The 27,263-nt window shown below is 40.0% G+C and overlaps 1 protein-coding gene across 1 annotated transcript in view; it reads left to right on the forward strand.

The window, feature by feature from the left end:
* The first annotated feature begins 1,566 nt into the window (after positions 1 to 1,566).
* The window catches only part of IRS4 (insulin receptor substrate 4), a 34,504-nt gene continuing 8,807 nt past the window's right edge, over positions 1,567 to 27,263 (forward strand). The window contains exon 1 of the mRNA XM_048865522.2: positions 1,567 to 5,351. Coding sequence (XP_048721479.1) covers positions 1,811 to 5,351 — 3,541 coding nt within the window. The 5' untranslated portion in view covers positions 1,567 to 1,810. The remainder of the gene's footprint in view (positions 5,352 to 27,263) is intronic.

Raw genomic sequence — 27,263 nt, forward strand, 5'->3', positions numbered from 1 at the left:
CATTTATGGGGGGGGGGGCTGAGCCCATGGGTGAGGTGCACTGTGTGCATGGCAAGCCAAACGAGTGGATGGGGTGCACTGTGTGCGTGGGTGGTGAGCCTGTGGGGTGTGTGTGTGGGGGTGCTGTGTTCACAGGGGGAGGGCTGAGTCTGTGGGTGAGGTGCACGGTGTGCATGGGAGGCCAAACTTGTGAATGGGGTGACCTGTGTATGTGTGGGGTGAGTGCTGTGTGCATGGGGGGGTGGGGCTGAGACTGTGGGTGGTGTGCTCTGTGCATGGAAAGGGCAAGCCTGGTGGTGGGGTGCACTGTATGCATGGGGGTGTGTGTGCTGTGTGTATGTTGGGGAGTGAGCCATGTGTATGGAAAGCCCAGCCTGTGGGTGGGGTGGGGTGTGCTGTGCGTATGGGCAGGGGAAGCTGTGTGTATGGGAGGTGAACCTGTGAGTGGCGTGCGCTGCATGTCTGGGGGTATGCGTTGTGTTTATGGGAGAAAGAAAAGGAGTACTTGTGGCACCTTAGAGACTGCCACAAGTACTCCTTTTCTTTTTGCGAATACAGACTAACACGGCTGTTCCTCTGAAACCTGTTTATGGGAGGTGAGCCTGTGGGTGGGGTGCAAGCATGGGAGTTGAGCCTGTGCCCTATGTACGTGTGAACTGCGTGTATGTATGGTATGAATATACTATGTAAGTCTGCATGTGGGGGTGGGCACTGCAGGTGGGGGAGAAGAAGGGCCCTCCTTGTTCTTCCCTTCTCTGATACGCTCTCCACCCTTTGATGCTACCTTGTTCTCCTCAGCCCGTGTGTAAGGGGCTTCCTTCCAGCCCCCTCCCCTGTCTGAAGCAGCAGGGACGGTTGCCTTTGCACTCGGCCCCAACGGTCGCCCGCGCGCTGACGGGTTGTTTACTTCCTCGCCACCGCCTCCCTCCCCACTTTCTGTGGTTGGCTCCCTCAGCAGCCAATCACTGCTGCTTCCAAACTATAAACCTAGCGGAGGGGGTGGGAAGTTCTCCTTTCAAAAAAAATAGTTGGAGTACGCTACGTCACTCGGAGGTACTGATTGGATGCGGCAGGAGCAGTTCAAGCGCTGACTGGCATATCCGGCTGCTAATTACTCTAAATCCTCACCTCTCGTTGTACTCACTCTTCCACATACACGCCAAATCCCGCCTCCGTCTCCCGTATCTCTGTGTGTGAAGCGCTGATTGGACAATACACAAGTTGTCCATCCATCTGCCAGTCACCTTAAGCTCCGCCTAACTTTTGACCCTCTTTTTTTGCTACGTCGCCGACAGGCAGAAGCTGTTGCCGACTTTCATTGGTCCAAAGCGCTGCCGATCCATCAGAACCTCTCCTCTTTCGGATGCGCACAGACCCTCCACCTTTCCCGATTCCTGATTGGGCCATCTAGGAGCTGTCTCCGTCTCTTATTGGTGTATTCCTCTCTCACTCCAGGGGGAGGCCGTTCGGCTCCCCATTCTCACCCTCACTCTACACACTGGAATACAGAAGACCCCGCCCCCGGCTGGTTGAAGCCCCGCCCCGTCCCCTGTACTCGTCCTCCCCCTCCCTTGCAGCGTCACGTGATGTTTTCGCCGTGGTGCCGCTGAGGCAGCTTGTGTGAGTGAAAGTAGCAGAGCCCGGCGCGTTGCGACCGGCTGGGAGCGGGTGAGCGAGGGGCGAGCGTTGGAGTCACTGGCGAGCTCGTGTGCGGAGCGGAGCTCTCCGGCGCCTCATGTCCAGCCGCGCTTGGAGGACGCTTCCCTTGTGAGGGCGGATTCCCCCCTACCCCAGCTCTCTGGCCCCTAAGATGGCGAGTGGGATGAATGGCCCGGGCGGAGGAGGTGGTAGCACCGCGGTCAGGGGCGCCGAGGCGGAGCTGGGCACCCGGAGCGTTGGAGGAGGGCTCGCCCCCTGCCACGGGGCTGGAGTGCCTAGGACTGCTACTACGGCTGAGGAGCAGCAGGAGCTGGGCGAGAGCGGCCCCTACCCGCCCACTCAGCCCCACCACCTGCTGCTGCTGCTGAAAAGATCGCCCAGCGCCTCCTTGTGCCTGGTGCAGGAGGAGGAGGTGCCCGCTGCTGCGGCTCCCACAGGGCGCGGGGCCCTCTCTGGTGGGCGAGGTGGCCAGCCAGCCACCCCAGCACGAGGAGCTCCTCTGCCAGCTGCTCCCTCCATGGCTCCTGTGGGGGATGATGTGAGGAAATGTGGCTACTTGAGGAAGCAGAAGCATGGCCACAAGCGCTACTTTGTGCTGCGGGCCGAGAGCCACCTGGCCCCAGCGAGGCTTGAATACTATGACAGTGAGAAGAAGTTCAAGAGCAGCCTGAGGGCAGCGGCAGCTGCTAGTGGGTCTGCTATCCTCTGCTGCCCCCCTCCCAAGCGAGTGATCCCCCTGTACCAGTGCTTCACAGTCAGCCGGAGGGCAGATGCCAAGCATAAGTACATCATTGCCCTTTATACCAAGGATGAATACTTTGCCATGTTGGCTGAGAATGAGGTGGAGCAGGAGGCCTGGTACCAGGCGATCAGTGAGCTCATGAACCAGAGCAAGAGGGGGTTCTTAGAACAGGAGGACCAGACAGATCAGCAGATGGATGAGGATGATGAGCATTATGGAGCTGCGCTTAGACCAGGCACCATATACAAGGAGGTGTGGCAGGTTAATGTGAAGCCCAAGGGACTGGGGCAGACAAAGAACCTGACTGGGGTGTACAGGCTGTGCCTATCTAGCAAGGCTATCTACCTAGTCAAGTTGAATTCAGAGGTACCTGCTGTCCACTTGCAGCTAATGAACATCCGCCGCTGTGGGCACTCAGAGAACTTCTTCTTTATTGAGGTGGGCAGATCTGCTTCCATTGGGCCTGGTGAACTGTGGATGCAAGTGGATGATTCAGTAGTTGCCCAGAATATGCATGAGACCTTCCTAGAGACCATGAAAGCTCTCAAGGCCTTCACAGAATTCAGGCCCCGCAGCAAGAGCCAGTCATCTGGTGGTGGCAGTGGTACCAATCCTATCTCCTTTATCACCACTAGGAGGCATCTGGGCAACCTGCCTCCTAGCCAGACTGGCTTGCAGAGAAGATCCAGAACTGAGTGTGTTACTGGGGGGACTCCGCCCACCACCAAGAATAGCAGTTCATACCGCTTCAGAACATCTAGTGAAGGGGAAGGGACAATGACCAGACCTTTCAGATCAGTGACTGGAAGTCTGATCCATTTGAACACTGCAAGGATGAACTTGGGCCGGCAAGAAGGGAGTGGAAGGTATGTCAGAGCAGCTTTCACCTCTTCTTATCATACCAGGTCTGCCTCCCTGCCAGTGTCTCATTTCCCCTCCACCACCAGCCCCATTAGTGTTTCTTCCAGTAGTGGCCATGGCTCTGCCTCAGACACACTAACCAGGCCTTCCAGTTCATCTGTCTGTGGGTCCCCAAGTGATGGGGGCTTTATTTCTTCTGATGAATATGGCTCTAGCCCTGGGGATTTCAGGTACTTTCGTGTCAGAAGTAGTACTCCAGATTCTTTGGGAAACACACCACCTATCAGAGAAGAGAATTGTTTAAGTGAATACATGTCCATGAATAAACAGCAAACAGATGATAGCTCAAGGGATGATTATATGGAAGCTGAAAAATGCTTCAGAAAAAGAACTTATTCTCTGACTAAACCAGCTTCTGCAACAGTGCAGCAGAAAACAACACAAACCACGGCTTCTTTAGATGAAGATTCTGCAGGAAGGCACAGACAGTTACCTTGTTCGGAATCACCGAAATTAAAAGAAAACCATGAACCTGACTACAGTGATGCTACCCTTGATTCTGTATGTAACCAAAGCAGAAGTAAAGCCAGGGATGATGGATACATGCCAATGATGCCAGGAGTTGCATCTTCGCTCACAAGCAACAATGATTATTTGCCAATGACCCCTAAAAGTGTGTCTGTCCCAAAACAGATTAGTAATTCTTGGTCGTCATCTCAGGTGGATTCCAGAGGATATATGATGATGTTTCCCAGGGCTAGTTCTTCACCTGTACGAAGTCCATTGGCTGGATTTATTTCTAAAGGGGGTAATGAAAAAGTGACAAATGAGTATATGGATATGTCACCTGGTAATTCAGCAGTTCCAAAACAGCCCAGTGATTCAAATTGTATTCATACCAACACTGTTTCCAAAGGCATCAGTTCATATTTCTCTCTGCCACGAAGCTTTAAGACGTTATCAGGACAAAATGGAGATCATAATGAATATGTTCCAATGTCCTCACCTGGAAAACTGTTATATGGTGAACATGAAAATGTCAAATATGTCAACAGTGAACCATTAGCTAATGGCATTTCTAAATCATCAGTTGTGAAAGTGTCAGATGAAGGCCTTGCACAGAACAGGGCTACCAGGCCTACAAAACTTCCCCTAGGTACAAGAGGAAGTAATACTATACCAAGAATGTATGATCGAACAGCTCCACCTGAGCCAGCTAGCCCTGGTGAATACATAAATATTGATTTCAGTGAAAAAGCAAGTAATACACCATATTCTTTATCTGCAGAAGGATCTCCATCATCTCTAGGATCGAGTAGTGACCACAGACAGTCACCACTTTCTGATTACATGAGTGTTGACCTTGATGTGCAGTCACCAAAAGTAGCAAAGGAACTGTCAAATTCTTTAACAGATATTTCAATTTATGCAAGTTCTAGTATCCCCAGAAACCAGCCAAATGACTATGCTAGACTTTCATTTGATACTGCTTGTGTTAGCAGTACAAGTAGTAGGGCTGATGATTACACAGAGATGACTTTCAACATGGCAACGACACCACTTAGGCCTTTTACCGCAGAATCCAGCAATGGTATAAAGATTGATAGTCCTTCTTCCATTGTAAATCGACTGTGCGTTGTTGACAGATATGCAGGTAGCGGTAGCTTCTCTGTTCCTAGCTCTGATCCTCCCATGGGACCTAAGGTGATTCGAGCTGACCCACAAGGCCGAAGAAGGCATAGTTCTGAAACATTCTCTTCTGCTGGGGCTGTGACTACTTCCTCTTCTTTCTTTACTGATAGTAGCAAAAGACACAGCTCTGCCTCATTTGACAATGTTTGGTTGAAACCTGATGAAAACATTTCTGATGGTCACGAAAGCAAGATGTCCAGGGATACTTCAACTGGATTTCAGAATGGCTTAAACTACATAGCTTTGAATTTACGTGATGATTCTATGAACTGTGAGGCAAGCACTAATACACCAACTTGCCATCTCCAAAATGGTACTTCGAATTTGGACAGTGGAGCTTATGTAAGCATAGATTTCACCAGATCTGATGGTTTGAAGTGTAACTCTGCAAGAAAAGGTTTGTAACTTTAAAAATGTTTTCATATGAAACATTTTAGTACAGGAATTCGATGTCATAATTGACACAAACATAGTGTTCAATTGAGTTATATTTTAAAATGGGGAAATATTACTGTAAATTTCTCTGTCTTATTTTAAGTTGTTTTTGGTAGCAGCACCACAGCGTGCTAGACATAGAAGAAATGCAAAAGTCAGTCTCTGGCCTGAAGAGCTTAGCATTATCTAGCCCACTCTTAAATGTTGATACTTTGCTTGGCAGGTCAACGTATTGTCTAACTGCCTTCAAGCTGGACTGTATAAAATATTTTAACTTGATAAAACCTTAATCATGCTCTAAATCACAGCTTCTCAATCCAGGGTCATGATCACCCTACCCTTGGTTTTGACAGGAGGGATCCCAAATTTTCTTCTGTTGTAACATGGGGTAATGAAATGGAAAAGATCGAAAACCACTAAATGGGGTTTAAAAATCCTATTAGGATTTCAAATACAGTACTTGAATAAAGTAAAAAGAAAAATGAACTGTATGTTCTTATATGGATGGTATGTGGGTATCTACTTTTTTCAAGTACAGTCAAACCTCTGTGTTCTGAACCTCGGTTAACCAGACCTCCAGGTTGCCCAGAAGTTTGTCTCCCCTGAGATTTCTGTTCTTGATATCTCTCTATCCCGCTGAGAATCCATTTTCTGAGGGTTTGAAAAAGAAGTTTGTGGAAAGCAGGATGTCAAGAAGCTAAGTTCCTGCAAAGTTTAGTAATTCTGTTCCTTGATATCCCTACCCTCCAACTCCATTCTCTTAGGTATGAGTTTCCAGCAGGATATGAGGGGTTGGCAGGCCTATAAATCACCACGCTCCTGTATCTCTTCCTGAGGGGCTGGTGAGCCATTCAGTCTGTGGGAAGCCAGATAATTGTATGTAATAGGCGCAATCAGCAGGTTTTGAAGTCTGTACCCAGGATCGGGAAACAGAATGCAGACTTCAAAGCTGGGTGGCCAGGTTTTTCTGATTTGAATCCTAACCAGTTTAAGGTAATCAAAGTATCAATTGTATTTATCTCTAATGTATAAATTAAAAACAAAAACAACCCTTGGAGAAATGACAACCCCTGTCTGATTACCCTTACGCAGATGAGGGATAAGAAGAGAAATATTAAGCTCTCTACTGTTCTGGAGGCAGTAGAAAATGGTAGTTCCTCAGCTGGATCTCTTATTGTGGTTCCATCCACACCCTCAACCTCATGAAGCATCTGTCAGTATTTGTCCCACCACACGCTGTATTTCTTAAATCCTAGAACTTCAAGACTTTACTTTGGCAGCACAATCCATATTTTGAGGTGTATATACTATTCTCCTCTAGCCCCTGATGATAGTCCACTTCTGATTATCTTCTCCAGCGCAGGGAAGGAAACAGTAGATGGCAAACAGCAATATCTTTACCTCTTTCTTTGCAAAAGTGGTATTTGTAGTCTGTAACTTATGACTGCTAAGATGAAATATTTAGTCATGGCTGAACAGTGGTAATTTGTCCATTCTTGTAAACAGTGAGGAGAGAAAAAGAAAAAACAGGGGAAAGGGTATTAATAGCTATCCTATACAGGTACTTATCACTGCTTGGGAATGCAAAGCAACCTTCGTACCTCTAATTACAGTAAAGGACTATGTAATGTTGAATAAATCTATTTTCTGTCTTCACCTTAAAGTCTGTACATGTGTTTAAATTTAGTTGTAAGATATTGTATATGAATTTAGAATTTGAGAGCCTTTAATACTGGAAGCTATAAGTCTGACTCAGATAGCATACTATTTGAAGTCTGGCAGCCACTACTTGGGGCTTCTCAGAAATGTGTGGTTTGCCTTGTTTGCTTTGTTTTTGCTTTGTTTTCTTGGTTGGGATCAAATTTAGAAGACTCTGAAAGTTGCCAATGCAAAAAAAAAAAAAAAAAAAAAAGCTTTTTTTTCTGAAGTGCTGAAGGCCTCCAACTTCAAAAGATCTGCCCACTAAATCAAAGGCATTTTGGTTGATACAGCCAATTTGATGAAAAATCCTACTGATTTTAGCATCCTTACAGGACTTTAAAACTTACGTTGTAATTATATTCAGTAAAGTATAATTTCCCACATAGTGGGAGAAAGATCAGAGGAGCCAATTCTGGCCATGTTATTAATCTTACATATAAAAACATGTAAAGGGATTCTAAAAAGTTGCACTTCTGTCTGAAACATTTTATTTATTAGTGTTACAGAAAATATCTAAAATTACTGTGATTGGAAGGTTTTTTTTTCTGTAATCCCTTCCCCCTTTCTGCCTCCCACTTTGTTTATTTTGTGCATTTGACAGCACTTTGCATGCAGTTGGTTTCAGTGTTTCTCTTGTACATTCAGTTGGGTTGTTATGTAAGTCTTTCATATAGTGGCAAAAGCTTTTAAAAACAGAAAAGAGATTGTATTCATAAAACTTTGCAGGCAGCTCAGGCAAGTATAGTACATGATATTGCTAGATTTCAAGTACATGGTGGCCCTTTAACTATTAAAAATATATACTCCTTCAAAACAAGGTCCAAAAGCCAGTTTCCTCCTAAAAGCCGCATAATATAATTATGGTACATAAAGGAGTGAGGTGAGTGGTGTGTGTTCATTTATGGGTGACCTTCAGACAGACTCAGTGGTGAACAAACTAATGTATAATACAATAATTTACTTATTTTAGTTCAATTTCCTACATCTATTTCTACATCACTTACAAATTGTTGATCCATGTTAGATATGGGGTCTTAACGTTCATTCAGCACATCCAGAGTGTATATCTGGACCATAACAAGAACATGGCTTACAAAAATGGTTTAATTTTTTCAGAGATCATTAATAAAGTCCCTACTCACTAAACAGAACTTTGCCATGTTCTATTATGGTAAGGTTTTGATTTTAATATTGAATAAGAAAGCATAGTGTTTCTCTTCCCCAAAGTGATGGAGTTAGTGACAGGATTATAAACAAAGTTAAAATTTTATTTTGGACAAGGAAGATTCCTGCCTCTTAAATCTGTGAGTGTGATTTGTCTCTGTAACAAATTAATGTGTTTACTACACTTGCAAAATTTTGGCTGAGCTTTACATTCTCTCCCATTCTGCCCTCCCCCCACACCCTTCTTAAATCCTACTCCTCACTCATTGTGTTTGCCTGGAAAAAAAAAATCAATCCACTTCTAAGGTGACTCCTGTGTATAATGAAATATTTGTCTTAAAAATGGTTTAGTGTGTTTAATGATTATTTAACTAATGTAAAGATACAATCTAACTAAGGTATACAGTTTTAACTGCAGCTCTTATATGAGAGGGAGTGTGCTTCCTAATGCACTACTGATCCCAAGTTCTGCTTCCTAAATTTCATCCGGTTCAGTGATGTGAAACAACCCTTCATATTTCCCCATTCATGAAATGGAAAGAGGAGGGGCAGGATGTTAACCCTAAATAGATGGAAAAAGAAAACTGGTCTGACTTGAAGCTTTTTAGGCCTAGGCAAAATTGGGTTCTAAGGTGGTGAGACTATATAGTACTAAAAATAATATAGGGTTTTGATTTCTAATGTTTACATTTTTAGGAATTTACTGAACAAAATAGCTTCCTCTTTGAAATTGTCACATGATATTAAGAGGCAAGCATTTTGCGGTTTTGATTACATGAATCTGAGTCATGGAATTTTGTCCTCGAATGCAGAACTCTAAAGCTACTTCAAACAGCGTTCTGTTAACGTATACCTTATTATTGCACCTTGTAGAAACTGAGGTGGATAATGAGAATCGGGTTATAATAAACTATTTAATTGTTTCCTGTATAGTTCAAGTATGTTTCTTCAAGATAAAACATTACTCTGTTCAGAGAAAATGTGATATACAGCTTAATATCACCCCACCTTTTCCCCTCCCACTCTTGTATCATGTTTCTTCTTACATGTTTTACATAACATTTTTATGCTAATTGTCTTGGAGCCTTTGAAATAAAAGACCTTTTAAAATGGAGGTGTCTAGATTTAGAAGGGAGGCTAAAGGCTGTAAAATAGAACTTATTCTAATTTCTTTCATGGTAGTTTATAAATCTAAAATAGAAAAACATGAGGGGAAATAATGTGTATTGGTCATTCTGAAAAATTCACAAATCGGGAGTTTTATTTAACTATCTTTTAGTAGTTAATAATAAATTAAAATTCTCCAGTTACTTGACCAGTAACTGCCCTTTTTGGATTCGAGGCTTGTGGCTTTTTAAAATTCTTTTCAAACTGAGGCAGTTTTATATTGGCAGAGTAGTTCAGGCATAAGACCATTAAAAATAACTTTAAATAACCTACTGTAATATGTCTTCAAATTGACAAATACCCTGGATCTTTGAAGTCAGTATGGTAGGGATAATACTTCTTCAAGAAACATTTTAATCTTGTGGTAACATATTTTAACAACCTGGTGACTTGCTGCAATGCTTAAAAATACACAGGATCACTTCTCAAGTGTAGGTGAATGAACTATTGAAAGCAGAACAGATTTTCTCTGATGGTTTATCACGTAGGAGTGAATTAACTATGATATCTTTGACCAAAATTCAATTTCATTTTTACTTGTAACTTAGCACGAAAAAAGCTGAATTAAGAAAAAAACTCTCTTGACACTGTGATATATAACATTTTTGTTAAATATAATGTTCTGATACTGCCTTGATTGTGCTACTGCAGATTCTGAATCCTTAGTTGCAGTTAGTTTTCAGACACACATTTTTTCCCCACCGGTACCTTTAATTGTTGCTCCCAATCACAAATTTCCTCTTTCTCTCAAATGTAGCCAGATGCAGCCACCAGGGGCTTTTCTTGCAGCCCAGAGCCTCCTGGAGGGGCAGAGCAGTGGCCTCTCCCCTGGGGCTGCCAGCAGTGGTTGGGCCCTGTCCCCCTCTGGAGATGCACAAGCTGGAGAAGCAGGCGGCGAGTGAGTTCCCCACTTTTCTGGGAGAGGTGGGGATAGGGTCAGGCTTCAGCATAGTGGTGGTGGGGGGCAGGCTACAGCCACAGGGCTTTGAACTCCACCCCCGGGCCCCATCCCTTGGACATGGGGCTTTGGACTCGGTTCCCTGGCTGCGCGGGGTGGTGGGCTCTGGCCCCGAGCTCACCCATCCTCCATCACCCCTGACCCCCACTGCCTCCCTGCCCACCTCCCCATCCAGGGCTTAATTTGTCCCCAGGCTTGCCAGGGCTGAGTAAGTGCTGTAAAAAGTGATATTTGTATGTTTGTTAATGTCACTCTTCACAGCAGACTTAGTAACTAGCAAGTCTTTAAAAAACAAACAAACAAAAAAATCAATGAAAAAAGCAAAAGAAGCAACAAGAAAAAAGGCAAGAATGTGAAAAGCACCTTATTATTGTTTCTATTCTGTTTAGGTCCAGTAAAGAGTAGACACAACTCCACATTATTTTTATTATTGAGTCTGCAAAAAAAACTCCTACATAAATAAATTACAATGATTTGGACATGTATATGTGCATATTTATTTCTTTTTTCCTAAAGTTAATTATTTTAGGAAAAATTGTCAGAGCAGCCATCAGCAAGAGATGGTGGCCTCAGAATGAGGGCACCAAAAATTTTGTTCAGAGAATCTGGAGCATGTACTGTAACAAGTAACTTCAGTGGTGTGTGATCAGTGCTAGAAAATGAACTAACCATTCCTGCTGAGGAAGGCTAAGTTACTTTTTAATTCAATATTGAATGGATCTCTGTTTTTCTCTTAAATTAGAGCCTTAGGTTAGTGCCTTGTTACTGCCCTTCTACTATTGCCTCTACTATTTCAAACTCTCTCTTCCTAATTTTGCATTTGAAGGTGTAGAAATCACATCATTCCTCTTGTGGGTGGGTGGGAGCAAAAGCTTGTAAGGCTATCCAATCCTTCCAGGAACTCCTAAGTCTGCTGGACATTGCCTCCATTTGTTTATTTTATTTTCTTATGCTCACTGGAATGCAGCAATAGGTGCAGTTCACCTTGTTCACTTTTCTGAGCACTGTCTGAGTAAATTCTCTGTCTTATTCTGAAAAGGCCTAGTGCGTTTGACTCATCCTGATTTTGGGTCAATTGACTTGTGGGGAAAAAAGTTGGTTTTGGATGATATGAGATAAGCAAGACTGAATTGTAGTTGTATTCCTTGGACGTAATTTGGTATCTATGGATTTCCAGGAGCTCCTGTGTTCCCAGTAGACCCCTGTTTCCACTTGTTCCTTCAGTTCATTCCCTGGTAAAATAAATAACAAAAATCTTCAATCTAATCTTTATTTAAAACAATCTTGGTCAGATATAGGAGAGTATAAAACTGATCAACTGATCAACTAAAAAGAGGACTGGAGTAATAAATAAACTGGGGAAAGAATTATTTAAATCTTTGTTTTTGGAGGCAGGGGATAAAATTTTACTGCTGTTTGTCCTCTTACTTTGATAGTGTACTGTTGTGTGACTCATACTTAAATGGCTGTAATGACCTGGAGAGCTGCCTTATTGGCCCACCCTGCAAATTACTGTTGGACTTCTTTCCTCACTTATAGCTTAATTAGCATATTAAAGGAAATCTAATGATCAATATATATACTGTTACACAGGTTGAAACACAACTGTTGTCCTTACCTGTTTTTGAGAATTAAAATATGTCTGCCAGATCACAAGAAGAGAAGGAACAAGCACTTATCCAAGTTCACTGGGGAGAAAGAAAAGCTGATCAGTTCTGTTCTAGTTGAAACTGAAGCAGTCTCAGAAAGTTCATGAGCCTTAGTAGCAGTTGAAATGTTAGTTGAGACACCCTTGAACATTGGGAAGTTGTAGGATAGCTGTAGGCTGTAATGAGGCAGAGGTAATCAGTCTGATCCATCAAGTCTGTCAGGATGACAAATCTGAAATATATGATGGTGTCCAAAGGCTGTTGAGTTCTTAGTCGGGGTTTGGATTTTGAGGGTTTTTGCTTTTGATCAATGTTTAGAAAAAGTTGATTGGTCTGCAAGAAGGTTCTTCCACTCCCCCCAGCAGGTAATGAAACACAAGGTGTTAATGCAAAAGGGTTGCCTACTTTAAAACATTTTTTACTATTTTTGCTGTACAATATTGTTGAATATTTACAGTATAAATCTCCGGTAGTCTGGCAAAACTTTTAACCTTGACAGAAGTACACATTATTCTCTTAGTAAAGGCTTACGGGATCACTTGCACCATAAGCAGATCTGTTTCCATATTTGAGGTGCTATGCTGGTCCAGTAAAATGGAGAAAATACTGGATTTCTTTTCATTTGTTAAAATTGACTTTTAGCTTTTGAAGCAGATTTTGTGAAACTGTTTTATGAAGTTAATATTTAGTAACAAATATTTAGTAACAAAAAGTAAAATTCCTGTGCTATAAAAGCATGTTATGTTGATTATCGATAATCTCGTGAGTCCCTTTGAGTAAAATTTTAACAGTTGTGCTGTTTGAAGGCTGCATTTTCAAGCTTTCAGACAGTATACATCATTAGTTCTATTATAGCAATTCTTGAGATATAGCCACTAAAAGCATGTTAAATTGAAGTTTGCCACCATGCCACCACACCCAATCAGAATAATACCTAGCTTGTATATAACACTTTTCATTAGTACATCACTCTGTTTTACCAAGGAGCTAAGGATCACTATCCTCATTTTACAGATGGGGAAACTGAAGGACAGAGTGGCTTGTCCAAGCTCATCCAGCAGGCCAGTGGCAGAATTGGGAATCTTCCAGGTCTTCCAAATTTCAGTCTAGTGCTCTAGCCACTAGGAACATGCCTCCCCCGATGTGATTTTAATTTCAATATCTTGCAAACAACTATGGCTAGAAAGGAATGTTTTTACAGTTTTGGAAAGTGGGGGTATTCCAGGTTTCCAGTGGTGTAAAATTTTCATTTTTAGTTCTGATGATTCACATGGTCAGTTGAACACTAAAATCTACTGATTTTTCTAAGCTCTTAAAGCTCTTTTCTTATGTTTGTACAGTGCCTTGCAGAATGGAACTTGAACCTTTAGGAACTACTATAAAACAAATAATATTAGGTATACCTCATGAAACCTAAACTAAATAATATAGTGACAATTGAACTAAGAATTAAAATAAAAGTTGAATAAAACTCATTGCTATTTATAAACTGAATGGCATGTGATAGTTTTTCTTAATGATTATAGAAACTTCATGGTGTACAGTGTTGTCACTGTTTTCTGGTCTGGAAAGAAATTAACTGGAAAAAGTACACTGTACATAGAGAAAAAACTTCCTGGAAAATCTGACTTTTGAATCCAACAGATGAGTCACCAGCTAGACAGTTGGGTTAAATATGATAACATGAAGGATAACTGAGAAATCCTTCTTTTTGTGAAGTAACACTTTTACTATGTTGGGAAAGAATATCTCATAATTTTTTTCTGTCTCATCTTAAAATTTGGTTTATTATGCCAGCCAGTTACCTGAGTTCACACTTCCTGTTGTTTTCATGAAGCTACCCTTTTATCACATGTGAAGAGAGTGGGAATTGGAAGTGGTTATTAATACTTAAAGTAGTATATTTTTGTTTTAGGATTTGATTATAATTGTAAGTGAAGTGGATATAAGCAGTTTAATGGGAAATGTGAATGTTAAGTTTTGTAGGCAACACACAGAGCTCATAATGTATCCATCTATTTGTGTTTTTGTATTTATATAGAATGATAAAAATATACAAAGTATCACATCAGTTAATAACTAAATGTTATGGAAATATTGATATAAAAATGTGCAAATATATATATTTTTTTACTATAGAAGCTAACGACTCAATAGTGTGTTAGCAAATTCAGTAAATGTAATGACTTCCCTTTGGGGTTTGTGTTTAGTAACTATTTTTGGTGGATGGTAAGAGTTCAATTTTTGTAAACTTTTTCTGGTTGATGTTAGTTTCCCTAAATAATTTAATGTAACTAAAATGCATGGATATACTTACAAACAATGCTAAAATGTGTGAGAGAGGGTTGTTAAAATTTAGCCTGTACATTTAGGTTTTGTCTACACTACTCATGTTTTAGCGACACAGCTGTGCTGCTAAAAGGTACGCAGTGTAGCTGCTGTTTGTCGGCAGGAGAGAGAGAGTTTTCCCGCTGACAAAAAAACCAAACAAACAAAAAAAAACACTAACTTCCACCCCCACCCCGGTGCTTTTCATCAGTAAAACTTTTTTGTTGTTCGGGGGGGAGTGGTATTTAAACACCACTGAACAACAAAAGCTTTGCCGACGAAGTTCCAGTGTAGATAAAGCCTTAGTGAGGCACTTCTGAATGACATCTTTTCCCAAAGGGAACAGTGTGGTTCTTCGCTCGCACCCATGCCAAGCCAGTTTGTTTTATTGTTTATAGCTCTTGCTAAAAAGCTGAGTTTGCAGTATAATTTTTTTTAACTGGATAGCAAGAGAAGCTAAAATATTGTTGTTGGGGATGGATGATGGCTTTTATATGAACTTTTTTAGACAACTAAAATTTTGAGAGCTTTTAACAATGTGATGAAGTAGATGGGTTAAATAAAGATTAATAAGATATACTAAACTGAGAAACATGGTTCCTTATTAAAATGACAGTTCTCTTTAAAATGTTGACAAATATCTGGGGTCTCCGTAATTTTGTTGCATTTTCTTTGCAAAAATTGGATCCAAAACATAAAATATTACTGGATGAAAGCCAAATGAAAATCCATTCTGCTTACTGAAAATTGTTGCACTTCAGGCCAGTGATTTAGAAAATTTTAGCAATCTTCTTCAGCAGTAGTGCTCTATAGTGAACTGTAATTAGATACACAGACTCCATTATTGTTGTAAAGTTCCAGAATTTCTGGCTTTTCATAGTTCTAGAGCGATCAGATGTGTTTACCCTTTCACTGGCAAACAGTTTGTCCTATAGATTATAAATTGAGTTTGCAGGGCGAGCAGCTAGAAATCTGTTTGTAAACTGAGCAGATTTAATCTATAAGTCACTTGGACCATAAATATAGAACCCCACGTAATTGCCATATCCAACAATATGAGTATAGCTTTCAAAAATTGCATGATACCAGTCATTTTTGCATTTTTTATTATTATTTAACATTTATATTGCAGATGCCAGCCAGGGTGGGGCTCCACTGTGCTTAGGAACTATATAATCGTAAAGTATCCGTCCTTCCCTCAAAGAACTTAGAGTCTAAAAGACAAAACTTAACAGGTGAATGAGACAAATGGGTTGGGGTGGAGGGCAGGAGAGAAAGGGTAACAAAATTCATGAAATGTGCAGATGTCTTACTCTGAACCCATGAAGAATGGTAAAAGCAACTTACCACTTGCCTAGTCTTCATCAGGTTGCAGGTTACTATGTGCGTTACAGAAGAAGTAAGTTTTGAAGAGGGACTTGAAGGAGGATAAGTTATGGCGGCTTTGTGGATTTTGACTGCGAGCTTTTCCCATTCATAAGAGGCAGCATGGGAGAAAGCCTAAACGCACTTTTAGAGAAGCTAAAGCCATGTCTATATTACCACTTATGTGGGCAAAACTTAGGTCACTCTGGGGTGTGAAAAAACATCCCCCCGAGAAACATAAGTTACGCCACCATACGTGGTAGCGTGCACAGCGCTATGTCGTCAGGAAAACTTCTCCCCCAATATAGCTACTGTCACTTGTTGGGGGTGGATTATGTCGACGGGAGAGCTCTCTACCGTTGTCAGAGTGGCTACACAAGACATCTTACAGCAGCGCAGATGCATTGGTAGAGCTGTTCTGCTGTAAATTCTCTAGTGTAGATGCAGTGTTAGAATCAGGTGATCAAGATTGACATTGTCATAAAAATAAAGGGAAGGGTAACCACCTTTCTGAATACAGTGCTATAAAACCCTCCTGGCCAGAGGCAAAACCCTTTCACCTGTAAAGGGTTAAGAAGCCAAGATAACCTTGCTAGCACCTGACCAAAATGACCAATGAGAAGACAAGATACTTTCAAATTGGGAGGGGACGGGAACAAAGGGTCTGTCTGTCTGTGTGATGCTTTTGTCAGGAACAGATCAGGAATGCAGACTCAGAACTTCTATAAAGTTAGTAAGTAATCTCGCTAGAAATGCGTTAGATTTCCTTTTGTTTAATGGCTGGTAAAATACACTGTGCTGAATGGAATGTATATTCCTATTTTTGTGTCTTTTTGTAACTTAAGGTTCTGCCTAGAGGGGTTCTCTATGTTTTGAATCTGAGTACCCTGTAAGGTATTTATCATCCTGATTTTACAGAGGTGATTCTCTTACTTTTTCTTTAATTAAAATTCTTCTTTAATGAAGCTGATTGATTTTTCGTTGTTCTTAAGATCCAAGGGTTTGGGTCTGTGTTCAACTGTACCAATTGGTGAAGATTTTTATCAAGTCTTCCCCAGGAAAGGGGGTGTAGGGCTTGGGGGGGATATTTTGGGGGAAGACATCTCCAAGTGGTCTCTTTCCGAGTTCTTTGTTTAAAACACTTGGTGGTGGCAGCATACTGTTCAAGGACAAGGCAAAGTTTGTACCTTGGGGAAGTTTTTAACCTAAGCTAGTAAGAATAAGCTTAGGGGGTCTTTCATGCAGGTCCCCACATCTGTACCTTAGAGTTCAGAGTGGGGAAGGAATCTTGACAGACATTATTGGCAGAGTGAAGATAGGAGTCAACCTTGCAATTGGAGAAAAGGCTTGATAAAGTTGTAAAGCATTTTGAAAGTAAGAGCAAGAAGCTTGTGCTTGATGTGGTGGACAAAGGGGAGTCAAAAAAAAGTGTGCGTACAGGCGAAGTGACAGTCAGTGATGAGCCAGGAAGATAATGTTAGTGCACAGCATTTTGAGCAGACTTGAGGGGGATGAAATTAGAGATGACGAGTCCAGAGAAAAGAAGATTATAGTAGTCAAAGTGTGAGATGATATGGTCTTGGACAAGAGTTTTAGCAGTATGGATGGAGAAGAAAGGTCAGATCAGATCTTGGAGATATTGCATAGGAAGAAGTTGTAGGATTTAGACACAATGTGCATGTGTGGGTCAAAAGAAAGGACTGAGTCAGAGATTGAGCCAAGATTATAGGTTTGAGTGATTGAGGATGATGGTGTTGACCACAGTGATGTAGAAAAGGGAGCTCCATTTTGGCCATTCATTTTAAGTCTTAATTGATGGCTGGACATCACAAGGAGATATCAGAAATACAGACTGAAATTTTAGTTCGGATGGAAGAGCAGTCCAGAATAGAGAGCTGGATTATCTGACACAGTATCAACCTATGTCAATTTGGAGGGAGTCTCCACCTAAAATAGAGAAGTGATCATACCATGAGGAGAGGTTTCAGAGTAGCAGCCGTGTTAGTCTGTATTCGCAAAAAGAAAAAGAGTACTTGTGGCACTTTAGAGACTAACGAATTTACTTGAGCATAAGCCTTCATGAGCTACAGCTCTCTTCATCGGATGCATTCCATGAGGAGAAACTATTTTAAACAATTTTAAAGGTTGACTGCTCCACTGTAGTATTTATTTCACTTTCGGGAAGACTCTCTCCAGTGGAAAGATGTCTATAGATTCATTATTACGACATTTCTAGGAATTTCATCAGCCTTTCATTTGTCCAGTTACATTCTAGATTTACAACATAATAGAAAGGTTCTCCTGTAAGTGACTAGATTCTAACTAATCTATACTTGCTAAGATACATACCAATAATTCCTGATATACAAAAAAGGCAGTTTGTCTCCACTTACCATAGATTTAACACTGGAGTGTTGTAGAGGGGGGACATATGCTGAGAAGACATTTTTACAAAATAGGCTACTAAACACATACATTCTGGACTTATCAGAGATGCAGCCACTGATGGATGAGCAGGACAGATCTTCCCCTCCCCTGTAAACTCTACTCTTCTGTGGACAATGTCCCCTTTGATGCAGAAAAGGACTAATGCATTTTGCCTTCCCATTCCCAACTTTTTGTACATGATTGAATCAGTTATTCAGTAATTATTTAAGCTAAACTTGTCATATTATTAAAGTACATTTTGTGATACATTATTCTTGCTTTTTTTATTGTATACTTACAAAATATAATAATGCTAAATGGTTTTCCCAGCCATTACTGTGATACAGTGATGATCTAAAATAATGGAAACATATTCCATCTTAAGTTCTTATTTCTCCAAGTACCTTTTATCTTTAGGTATTTGTATGAGCTGACGGTGAATCTTGTAGTCTGTTTTACTACTGTCAATCCTTGTAGCCTTTGAGTTGCAGTAAAAAATGTGATCCAAAAATATTAATCATTGATGTGAGCAGGTAATGCAATGAATTTCAAATTTGATGCCTATTCTTCAATGTTGTGCAAGGTTGGTGGACTGTTGTGTGGGGTTGTGCTGACAGGAAAAGTGTACAGATTACCCTCCTATCTTTCTGTATAAAGGAAGTTAAAGAGAAGTAGGTTGATGTGCAGAAAAATCCTGATTCACTGTTACTCATGAAGCTTTTTTTAATGATCTTTGATCTGTTAATTATATAGTTGTATCATGGATTGCTGCTTGTAAGACAAAAAGATCTCTGTTTTTTCCTAAATTACAATTTCCCAGATTTTTAGAAATATGTTTTTTTGTGTATTGTATGCGTTTTGTACCACTTAAGGTCAGCTAAATGATTTAGAAAGGAAAAATATTTCAGAATTGATATTTAACTAGAACTGCAGTTCTAGAAACTAAGTCAAATTACATAAATTATCAGCTAGCATAATAGAGAAATTTGCTTTTCAAAGTAAATTTTATACAATTTCTTTACTTCCCTCCTCAGTTAAGTAGGAAATAGGCTGGTGGGAGAACTTGATCAACTACTGGTACCTAATTTCTCAGTAGACTCAATCATCTTCCCATTAACTTGAGTGAGAGCTGGACTTTGCCCAATGAGTACTATATTATGGAAGAAAAAACCAGTTTAAACTCTGAGTTGGATCTTCCAGTGGCACAGAACAGTCCTAAACTTGGCAGACTTTGCCTTCTGAGGATTTTCCCTTCCTGGGAGATTCTCCAACTAGTTGCTATATCATCTCCCTGCTCTCAGGACTTTTCTACATTAGGAATTTTCTCACTAGTATAGCTACATGAGTGTAAATCTCCAGCACAGATGTGTAGTATCTCTGCAGTTTACCCCAGTTCGAAACTGACACTGTTTCAAACCAAGGTAAGTTTCACTGCTGCGAGCCCCACTTTACATAAGTATAGTGCATCTACACTGGTGTTTTACACTGATATAGCTACATGGGTACAGACATTCCTAATATAGACAAGTTCTCAGCCCTTGATACAAGGGGCATGCCCAGGAATGGAGCCCTTGCTGGGATTGCTCCCTACACTGTCAAGAATCCAGATTGTTGAAATCGCCTCTTGAGGCCGTAGGTATAGGCTGTAAAACAGGTTGTCCTACTTAATGCTAGGAACCAACTAGAGAGCTCTAAAATGCAAGAGTGGCTTAAATCCACTTTTGATCCCACTCCCTCGCCGAAGCTTTGCCAAGTACATCTTCATTGCAGCTCAAGATCTGGGCCATAGTAGTTTAAAAGCTAGCAGCATATACATTTCTGTGCAAATATAAACTATTTTTCAAACTTTCCATCTTTGAAAAAGGCGAAGTTTTGAATTTCTAAACTATTTTAAAATTTGCAAAGTTAAGGTAAATCAATTTTCAGTAGACGTTGCTTTGCTCTGCTCAAGGCGGAATTTTAACTAAGAGAAAGTAGTTATGGTGTCCAGTGTATATTGAATTGTTATACATTCCCCCTCTTTTTCTTTCTTCTCCCAAAACTATACTTGTCTTGAGTGGCAATAAGTTTCCTAACTCTCAGTAAAGTGTCTGGAAACAAGAGAAGATAAGGGAGTGTCAAAAAATGTCTTCCTAGAAACTTTACTGCGCTATTTGCCAAAATAGAAAAAGCGGAATCCGCTATTACAAAAGACAAGGCACATTCTTTGCAAAATAAGGAGGTTGTAAAGGTGTGAGATGGTTTTTTAACAATGTATGAAAACGTTAGGCCCCAAGAACAGTGAAACTGCATTTGCAGGTAAATGAATTCATAAATTAAAATGTGTACTGATCATTTGTAACAGTAACGTCCAGACTTTCTTGTGTACATTTTAATTTGTAAACTCTTTACTTCTTGACACCTTGACAATGAGATTCACTGAGAGTTTGCAAACTTTTTTGAGAAAATTGTTAAAGTAAATTAAACAGTTTCTGTATAAAATTTGCTGAATGAAAATAAGGATTGGAATTTTCTACATATTTTAACAATGAGGGCTAGATTTTTTTTATTTGTTTTTTTAAAAGGTCAGGCATGTAATTATGGGTACAAAATCTATACAATTACAAGTCTCATTTTAGACAGTTACCTGAGCCCCAGAAAGCATTGAGCATGTATTTAAATATATCCCCATTAGAAAAGCACTTAAGCACATATTTCATTGCCTTTTCTGAATAGGAATTTCCTGAATCAGGTCTTTGATATGTGTATATACAGTTTTGGTAATTGCACATACAAATGACTGTAATTAAACATGTGTGCTGAATTGTCTGGTTTACATTTTTGTAGTCATGGTGGTTAGGTGTGCAAATTAAGCCAGCATCTTTTCTGTGCAATTGTATAAAAATGGTGCACACAGATTAGCCCTAAAGGTGTACCATTTTAAATGAGTGCTCTAAGAAACAAAGAATATAGGGAAAGAGGAGTGTTTCAAAAAAACAACTAATACTCAGTGTGTAAAGAAAATGTTTTGATAGACCCTTTTGTGGGCAGTGGAGGGGAGGAGAAACTTATCTGAAAGACTTGTATCAGAATACACTAAGAGGTCCCTTCCCCCACTGTTGTGCCTGCAAAGGAACATTCTAGGATGTACATTTCGGGTCCTGAGGTTGCATAGAACACAATGGTCTACTTAAACAGCATGAGCATTGGAGTGCATGACTATGCAAGGGAACGAATACTGTGCAGATGTCTTTGATCTGTGTATGATTTGAGGGAATTGGAATTAACTACAGTTCTAATTTGAAGTAGAGGAAATAAAAGAAAACTTTGCTAGTCTCCCCTTGAAGGCTTTATCTGTCTACATTCTTAACATGAATTTTTTAACCATTAAAGAGGATAGAAACAGGACAGGGTGGATTGATAAAATCAGTAACTTGTTGCTTTGATTTATAATCAATGATTTAAATCAAGGTTTCTTGCTTGATTTAAATCATGATTTTAATTGTGTTTTGTATTTGTACTCTTTATTTTCTAAACAAGGTTGATTCTCATTAACATAAGAATGGCCATACTGGGTCAGACCGAAGGTCCATCCAGCCCAGTATCCTGTCTACCGACACTGGCCAGTGCCAGGTGCCCCAGAGGGAGTGAACCTAACAGGTAATGATCAAGTGATCTCTCTCCTGCCATCCATCTCCACCCTCTGACAAACAGAGGCTAGGGACACCATTCCTTACCCATCCTGGCTAATAGCCATTAATGGACTTAGCCTCCATGAATTTATCCAGTTCTCTTTTAAACCCCGTTGTAGTTCTAGCCTTCACAACCTCCTCAGGCAAGGAGTTCCACAGGTTGGCTATGCGCTGAGTGAAGAACAACTTCCTTTATTTGTTTTAAACCTGCTGCCCATTAATTTCATTTGGTGGCCCCTAGTTCTTATATTATGGGAACAAGTAAATAACTTATTCACTTTCTCCACACCACTCATGATTTTATATACCTCTATCATATCCCCCCTTAGTCTCCTCTTTCCCAAGAGGAAAAGTCCTAGCTTCTTTAATCTCTCCTCATATGGGACCCATTCCAAACCCCTAATCATTTTAGTTGCCCTTTTCTGAACCTTTTCTAACACCAGTGTATCTTTTTTGAGATGAGGGGAATCATTAGTTGATAACCATTCAAATATATTAATTTGCATCTGAATATAGCCTTTACACTAAATTTGATGCATTTTGCTAGCCAGGAGGATACATTATATATATATATACACATTTATTTAGGCATTATGTAGCTTGACTTACGTTTATTCAGACTGTTAATTTTTGCATTTTTAACATATTAGAAAACGATGAACGATGCATTCTTTATTTACTATGTGTATCATTTTTTACATGTGATTTGTTTCAAAATCTGTTTGGATGGAAATGACATTTCAAATAAAATGGCCCAAACCAGCATTTAACTTTTTTTTTTGTATTTTACCTTAAGAATAAAATAAGTAAAGTACCTTATGTATTGGCTGCATAAGAGAAAACATTTTCCAAAACACGTTTTGTATTTAAACTAACTGATTTTTTTAAACAAAGGAAGTATTGTCTGTAGTTTATGAATTGATGTAATTGTTTCTGGTCACCATATCCTTGATGATTTTAGAATTAGTAAATCCCTCTCTCATACCTAGCTTTGATTCATAGATTGGAAGAGGAAAACAAGATTTTCTACTTTTTCAACTCCCAGTTGATTTTTTAACTGTGACTGAACTAAGCATTGAACTGAACTAGTTGAATAAACTCCGGTAAAGAAGCTATTCTCTCTGCATGTGCAGAAGAGCTTACTACTGTCAAAAGCTGGGTTAGCACATCAGAGTCTGTTCCAGGTGCTTAGCCAGTGACTTTCACCAGTTCAGTGGTTTGACTTCCTTTAAAACTTGGCAGCAAACTGCTTAATATTATTTTTTATATTTAATTTAAATGATTTTATTTAGATTATAAGAAGTTAGGACTTAACATAGGTTATCAATTTCAAAATTAATTCTAAATAGTTTTTTAAATAAACCTGTAACTTAATTTACATTCAAAATTTTTTATTTAAATTGGATTTTTTAAAGTAATTGATTTTTATCCATGCTTCATGAGGATAAGATGTGAATGACAGCGTCTCTGTTGTTTAGGTTCTGTTTCTTAATATCTGGATTTAGTTCAGCTTTTTCCAGAAGTCTCTCATTCTCTGTCACAGTTCAGCACAACTATATCTGTATTTCCCTGCTATGGTTCAGCAAAGGCATCCACTCTTGACTCCCCAGCTATTGCCTTTCTTGGGTGGAAACATATGTATCTCCCTTCTGACCAAGATATTTACAGGCTGAATCCAGTAAATCCTACTCTGTGATATCCCTAGCAAAAGACGGCTGCCTAAACAGGCCTTTTTGCCTTCTCTTCAGGATTGTCAACAGTCTAATTATCCCAGTTAATCTACCACGCAGCTCTTTCTAAATAAGTGCATTTTATTCTTAAGGTAAAGGCAATACAGAGAAAACAATAAAAGAACCTACATGTATGCTAATAAGTTCACCAGAGATCACCTAACTCCGACATGGGCTCTGGCTGGTGAGCAATCCTTCAAACCCCACTCAGTGGTTTTCCCATGGTTTCAAGTTTATAACACCCTTTGCTCAGAACAAGAACCCCCATGAATCTGGAACTGAGTCCTTTATCCAATTTGGGGTCTTTGAAGAGACTGGGAATAGGTGTTCAGCCAGAAAATGTCCCTGTCTCCTCCTCCCCCCAACCCCCGCCACCCCGGAGGGGAGGGGAGAGCGGGCAAAGCTTCAAACAGCAGAGTTCTCACCTAACCAGAAGGTTTAGGTTAGCATACCCCCCCTTCATCCTACAGATTTCCTGGGAAACCCACTTAATTTTAAAAGTTTACATTGTTTCAAAAAGTCCTTTGAAGTTGCTGACATTTTCCTACATTTACATTAGTCACGTTTTGGAGAGAAGTTACATACATTTCCATAGTCATACATAAACAATTGCATTTTTAATACAATGGACCCAAAAGGTATTAAATTTAATTTGGTGAAGTTTAGCTTCATTCAATAAGGTTTATCCAGGTTACTGCAGGAGATTGCCTGAATGGTCAGACTTTGTACTAAAATCTTTTCTAAGCAAAGTTTTCTATTGACTTATGAGTGAGTTGTAAAATTCCGTTATCAGATGCCCACTCCTGTGAAAACTTAGAAAATTTAGCATATGTTTCTTTGAGGAGTAATTAGAGGGTGGAAGATGTCTGCTGCATGTTTAAAATGTCCTTTTCTTTTTTTTAAACGAGATCCTGACTTTTCTCTCTGTTGTGGGAACTTAACTCTACAGTTGCAGGAAGTGAAATGTAAATTGAAATATACAGACATCCAAAGTCTGTTCAAATGGAGTGCAGCATGTTTGGAATCTAACTTATAAAGACTGTAGTCTAGTTCTGTTTCCCTGTATCTTGTAGCTCTGTAAATTACCTTTCGATGAAAAATTTGCAGAGTTTTATGTGTAAAGCATTGGGATTTTTTTCTTGTTTGCTCTTTTAAAGTACACCCTTTAAAACTGTCCAACCAGTCAATTTGCTGCCATTCCACCTTAGACCTTTTGTTACTCCTGGTTTTTCTTCTGTCCCTCGTTCCTTCCTTCCTGATCCTTTGAGTCAGAACACTTCAAGACCATACACAGCTCAGTGGAGTCCTCTCTTGTTCCAAACTTTTGAGAAGAGTAGTTTTGATTGGTATATGTAGAGCAGGATAGGCCACCAAAATGTAGCAATCCAAGATGAACAGAAATAGTTTAATTTTCTAAACCAAGTGCTAGATCCACAAAAGGACTTAGGTACTTAACAGCCACTTTGGGTGCCTAAATCCAACATTTAGGTGCTGCTGAGATCCTCAGAACCCTGCTGCTGCCTAACCTTGTAGGTGCCTAAAATCCCTAATCACCTAAATTTCCACCATTAAAGTCCCCTAGGCACCTACATTTTCACTCGTGAGCATGTGGCCTGAGAATCCTGAACAGGTAGGCACTTTCCTCAGGCCTGGATTTAGGTGCCTAAGTCCCTAAGGGTTTGGCTAGCTTAGGCAGCTCTCTGCTCAGCTTGCTGGCATTCTTAGACCCCGGACTTGGGGTGCCGGGGTCCAGTGGATGGCAAGGCACCAAAAGTTAGGTGTTGCAGTGCCTAAGTCCCTTTGTGAATCTCTCCCTGAAACTATACTTTGGAGGTGATTTGCAAAGCTTTTGGATACTTAACTCTTTTGCTGGGCTCTTGTATTTCATATAAAAAACTTTAAAATGGAATCTGACCCAAGTCAAAAAAGTATAACACTTTGAACAATATATAAGGCAGTTTCTTTGTAGCATATTGTAATGGGCTTGAGGGTTTAAATATACCTGGAGAAGTATGCCCAGGGCTAGGTGCTTCAAGCATTTTTTTAAATTTTCACTTTAAGGCTACCGTAAAGGCAACGGTAATTAAGTGAAAATTAATATAATTGGAAAGCTGCAGTTTTCTTTTAAATTCAGGTTTTTGCCTCTGTTTTTATATGTCATAATAAACAATTGGATCTTTGCCATTTTGTGGTGTTAAAGACTAAGAAAGACTTGCTTCTGAAAAGCAGATTTTTTTTTTTTTGAAGAGCTCCTGAAAGGTCAGGAACAGGGACTTTTTATTCTGGCTACATTTCAGTGACTTTGCTGACCTGAGATTGAAAGTGTCTCACTTGCAGGCTAATCAATCTTATCAATGTCTGTCCTTCCACTTTGAGAGAGAGTTTCATTCAGTGGCACATTTGATCTTGAAGAATCCATAGAAATCAATTTTCTGCACTTTGAGATGAACATAAACCATTTCTCTCTAGTTACTTAACTCTTGAGAGTGTTTACGTTGTTATAGAGGAATTCTTTTAATTACTTTAGTCCATTCAGTTGTGTATTTCCTATCGCTTCTTTCAATGTTAGTTGTATTGTCAGATACAAAATCATATAATCTTAATAACTAAATATTAATCTATGTGCAGTATTGATGAACAGCTTTCATATATATTCTAGATTTCATAAGAATTTGTTACCTACTGAACCGAAGACAGAAAAATAAGTCAGATTTATATTAAACTATGTCATCTGAAGCCTTACTCATTTTCCAGAAGTTTCTAGATTATAGGAAGACAGACCTTCCTGATGGTCCACTTACTCCCTTCTCTTTAACATCTAGTGACAGTTGATCCACCTACTAGCTACAATCACCAATCTCCATCAAATTTCCAACCCCTCTTGGGTTCTGGATAGTTGTTAAAAAAACAAAACAAATCTTTTCTCCTAATATGCCCAATTAGCACAATAGGCTCTTGATGTTACCATTTTCGTTATAATTTTCTATAGTACTTAGTTCTAGTATTTTAAAAAGCCTTCCAAATACATAAGTGTGATATGTAACATTAGTGACAAGTGAAACAATGGAAACAGAAAAACTCCTTAAAAAAATTCCATGCACTGCAATTTTTGGGGTGTGGGTGTGCGCGGATGGGAGTAATGTATATGATTGCATGCATTTTCTCACAGCCGTACTAAGTGTGCCCATGTTCCCTGCCTGGAGGATCTCCTGATCAGGACGCAATGGTAGGAGTCCAAAAATCAGCTCAGGAGATGGACCATATTCTCATTTGCACTAAGCTTGTCTTACATCTCTAACGCTATTAAGGTTCCTTATATTTGCACTCACGTTAAGGTACCTTTACATTACCATGTAAATGAAAATCAGAAACATTGGGGTTCAGGGATAAGCTACTCCAGGTCCTGGTTTATTGCATAGAGATAATTGTACTGCTAAGATGAAAAGGACACTACAAGGTGGATTCCAGCACAGGTCTTCCTGTTCAGAACAAAATTTAAGACATTGTTTGCCTGGCAGGGAGACATCACCAGTTTGAAAATTAGGATTTACAAATCACAGTTCAGAACAGACTCCGCGTTAGGTCTTTTGGCTGCAACTATGGTAACAGTACCTATGGCATGTCTCTGCATGGGGAAGCCTTGGTGGACTTTGAGATAGCATTGGAATTCTTGCATTCCTTGTGAACAACTGATGATCTATGGGCCTCTCTGCC

Source organism: Caretta caretta, chromosome 9 (genome assembly GCF_965140235.1).
Source record: "Caretta caretta isolate rCarCar2 chromosome 9, rCarCar1.hap1, whole genome shotgun sequence".
Classification (NCBI taxonomy): Eukaryota; Metazoa; Chordata; order Testudines; family Cheloniidae; genus Caretta; species Caretta caretta.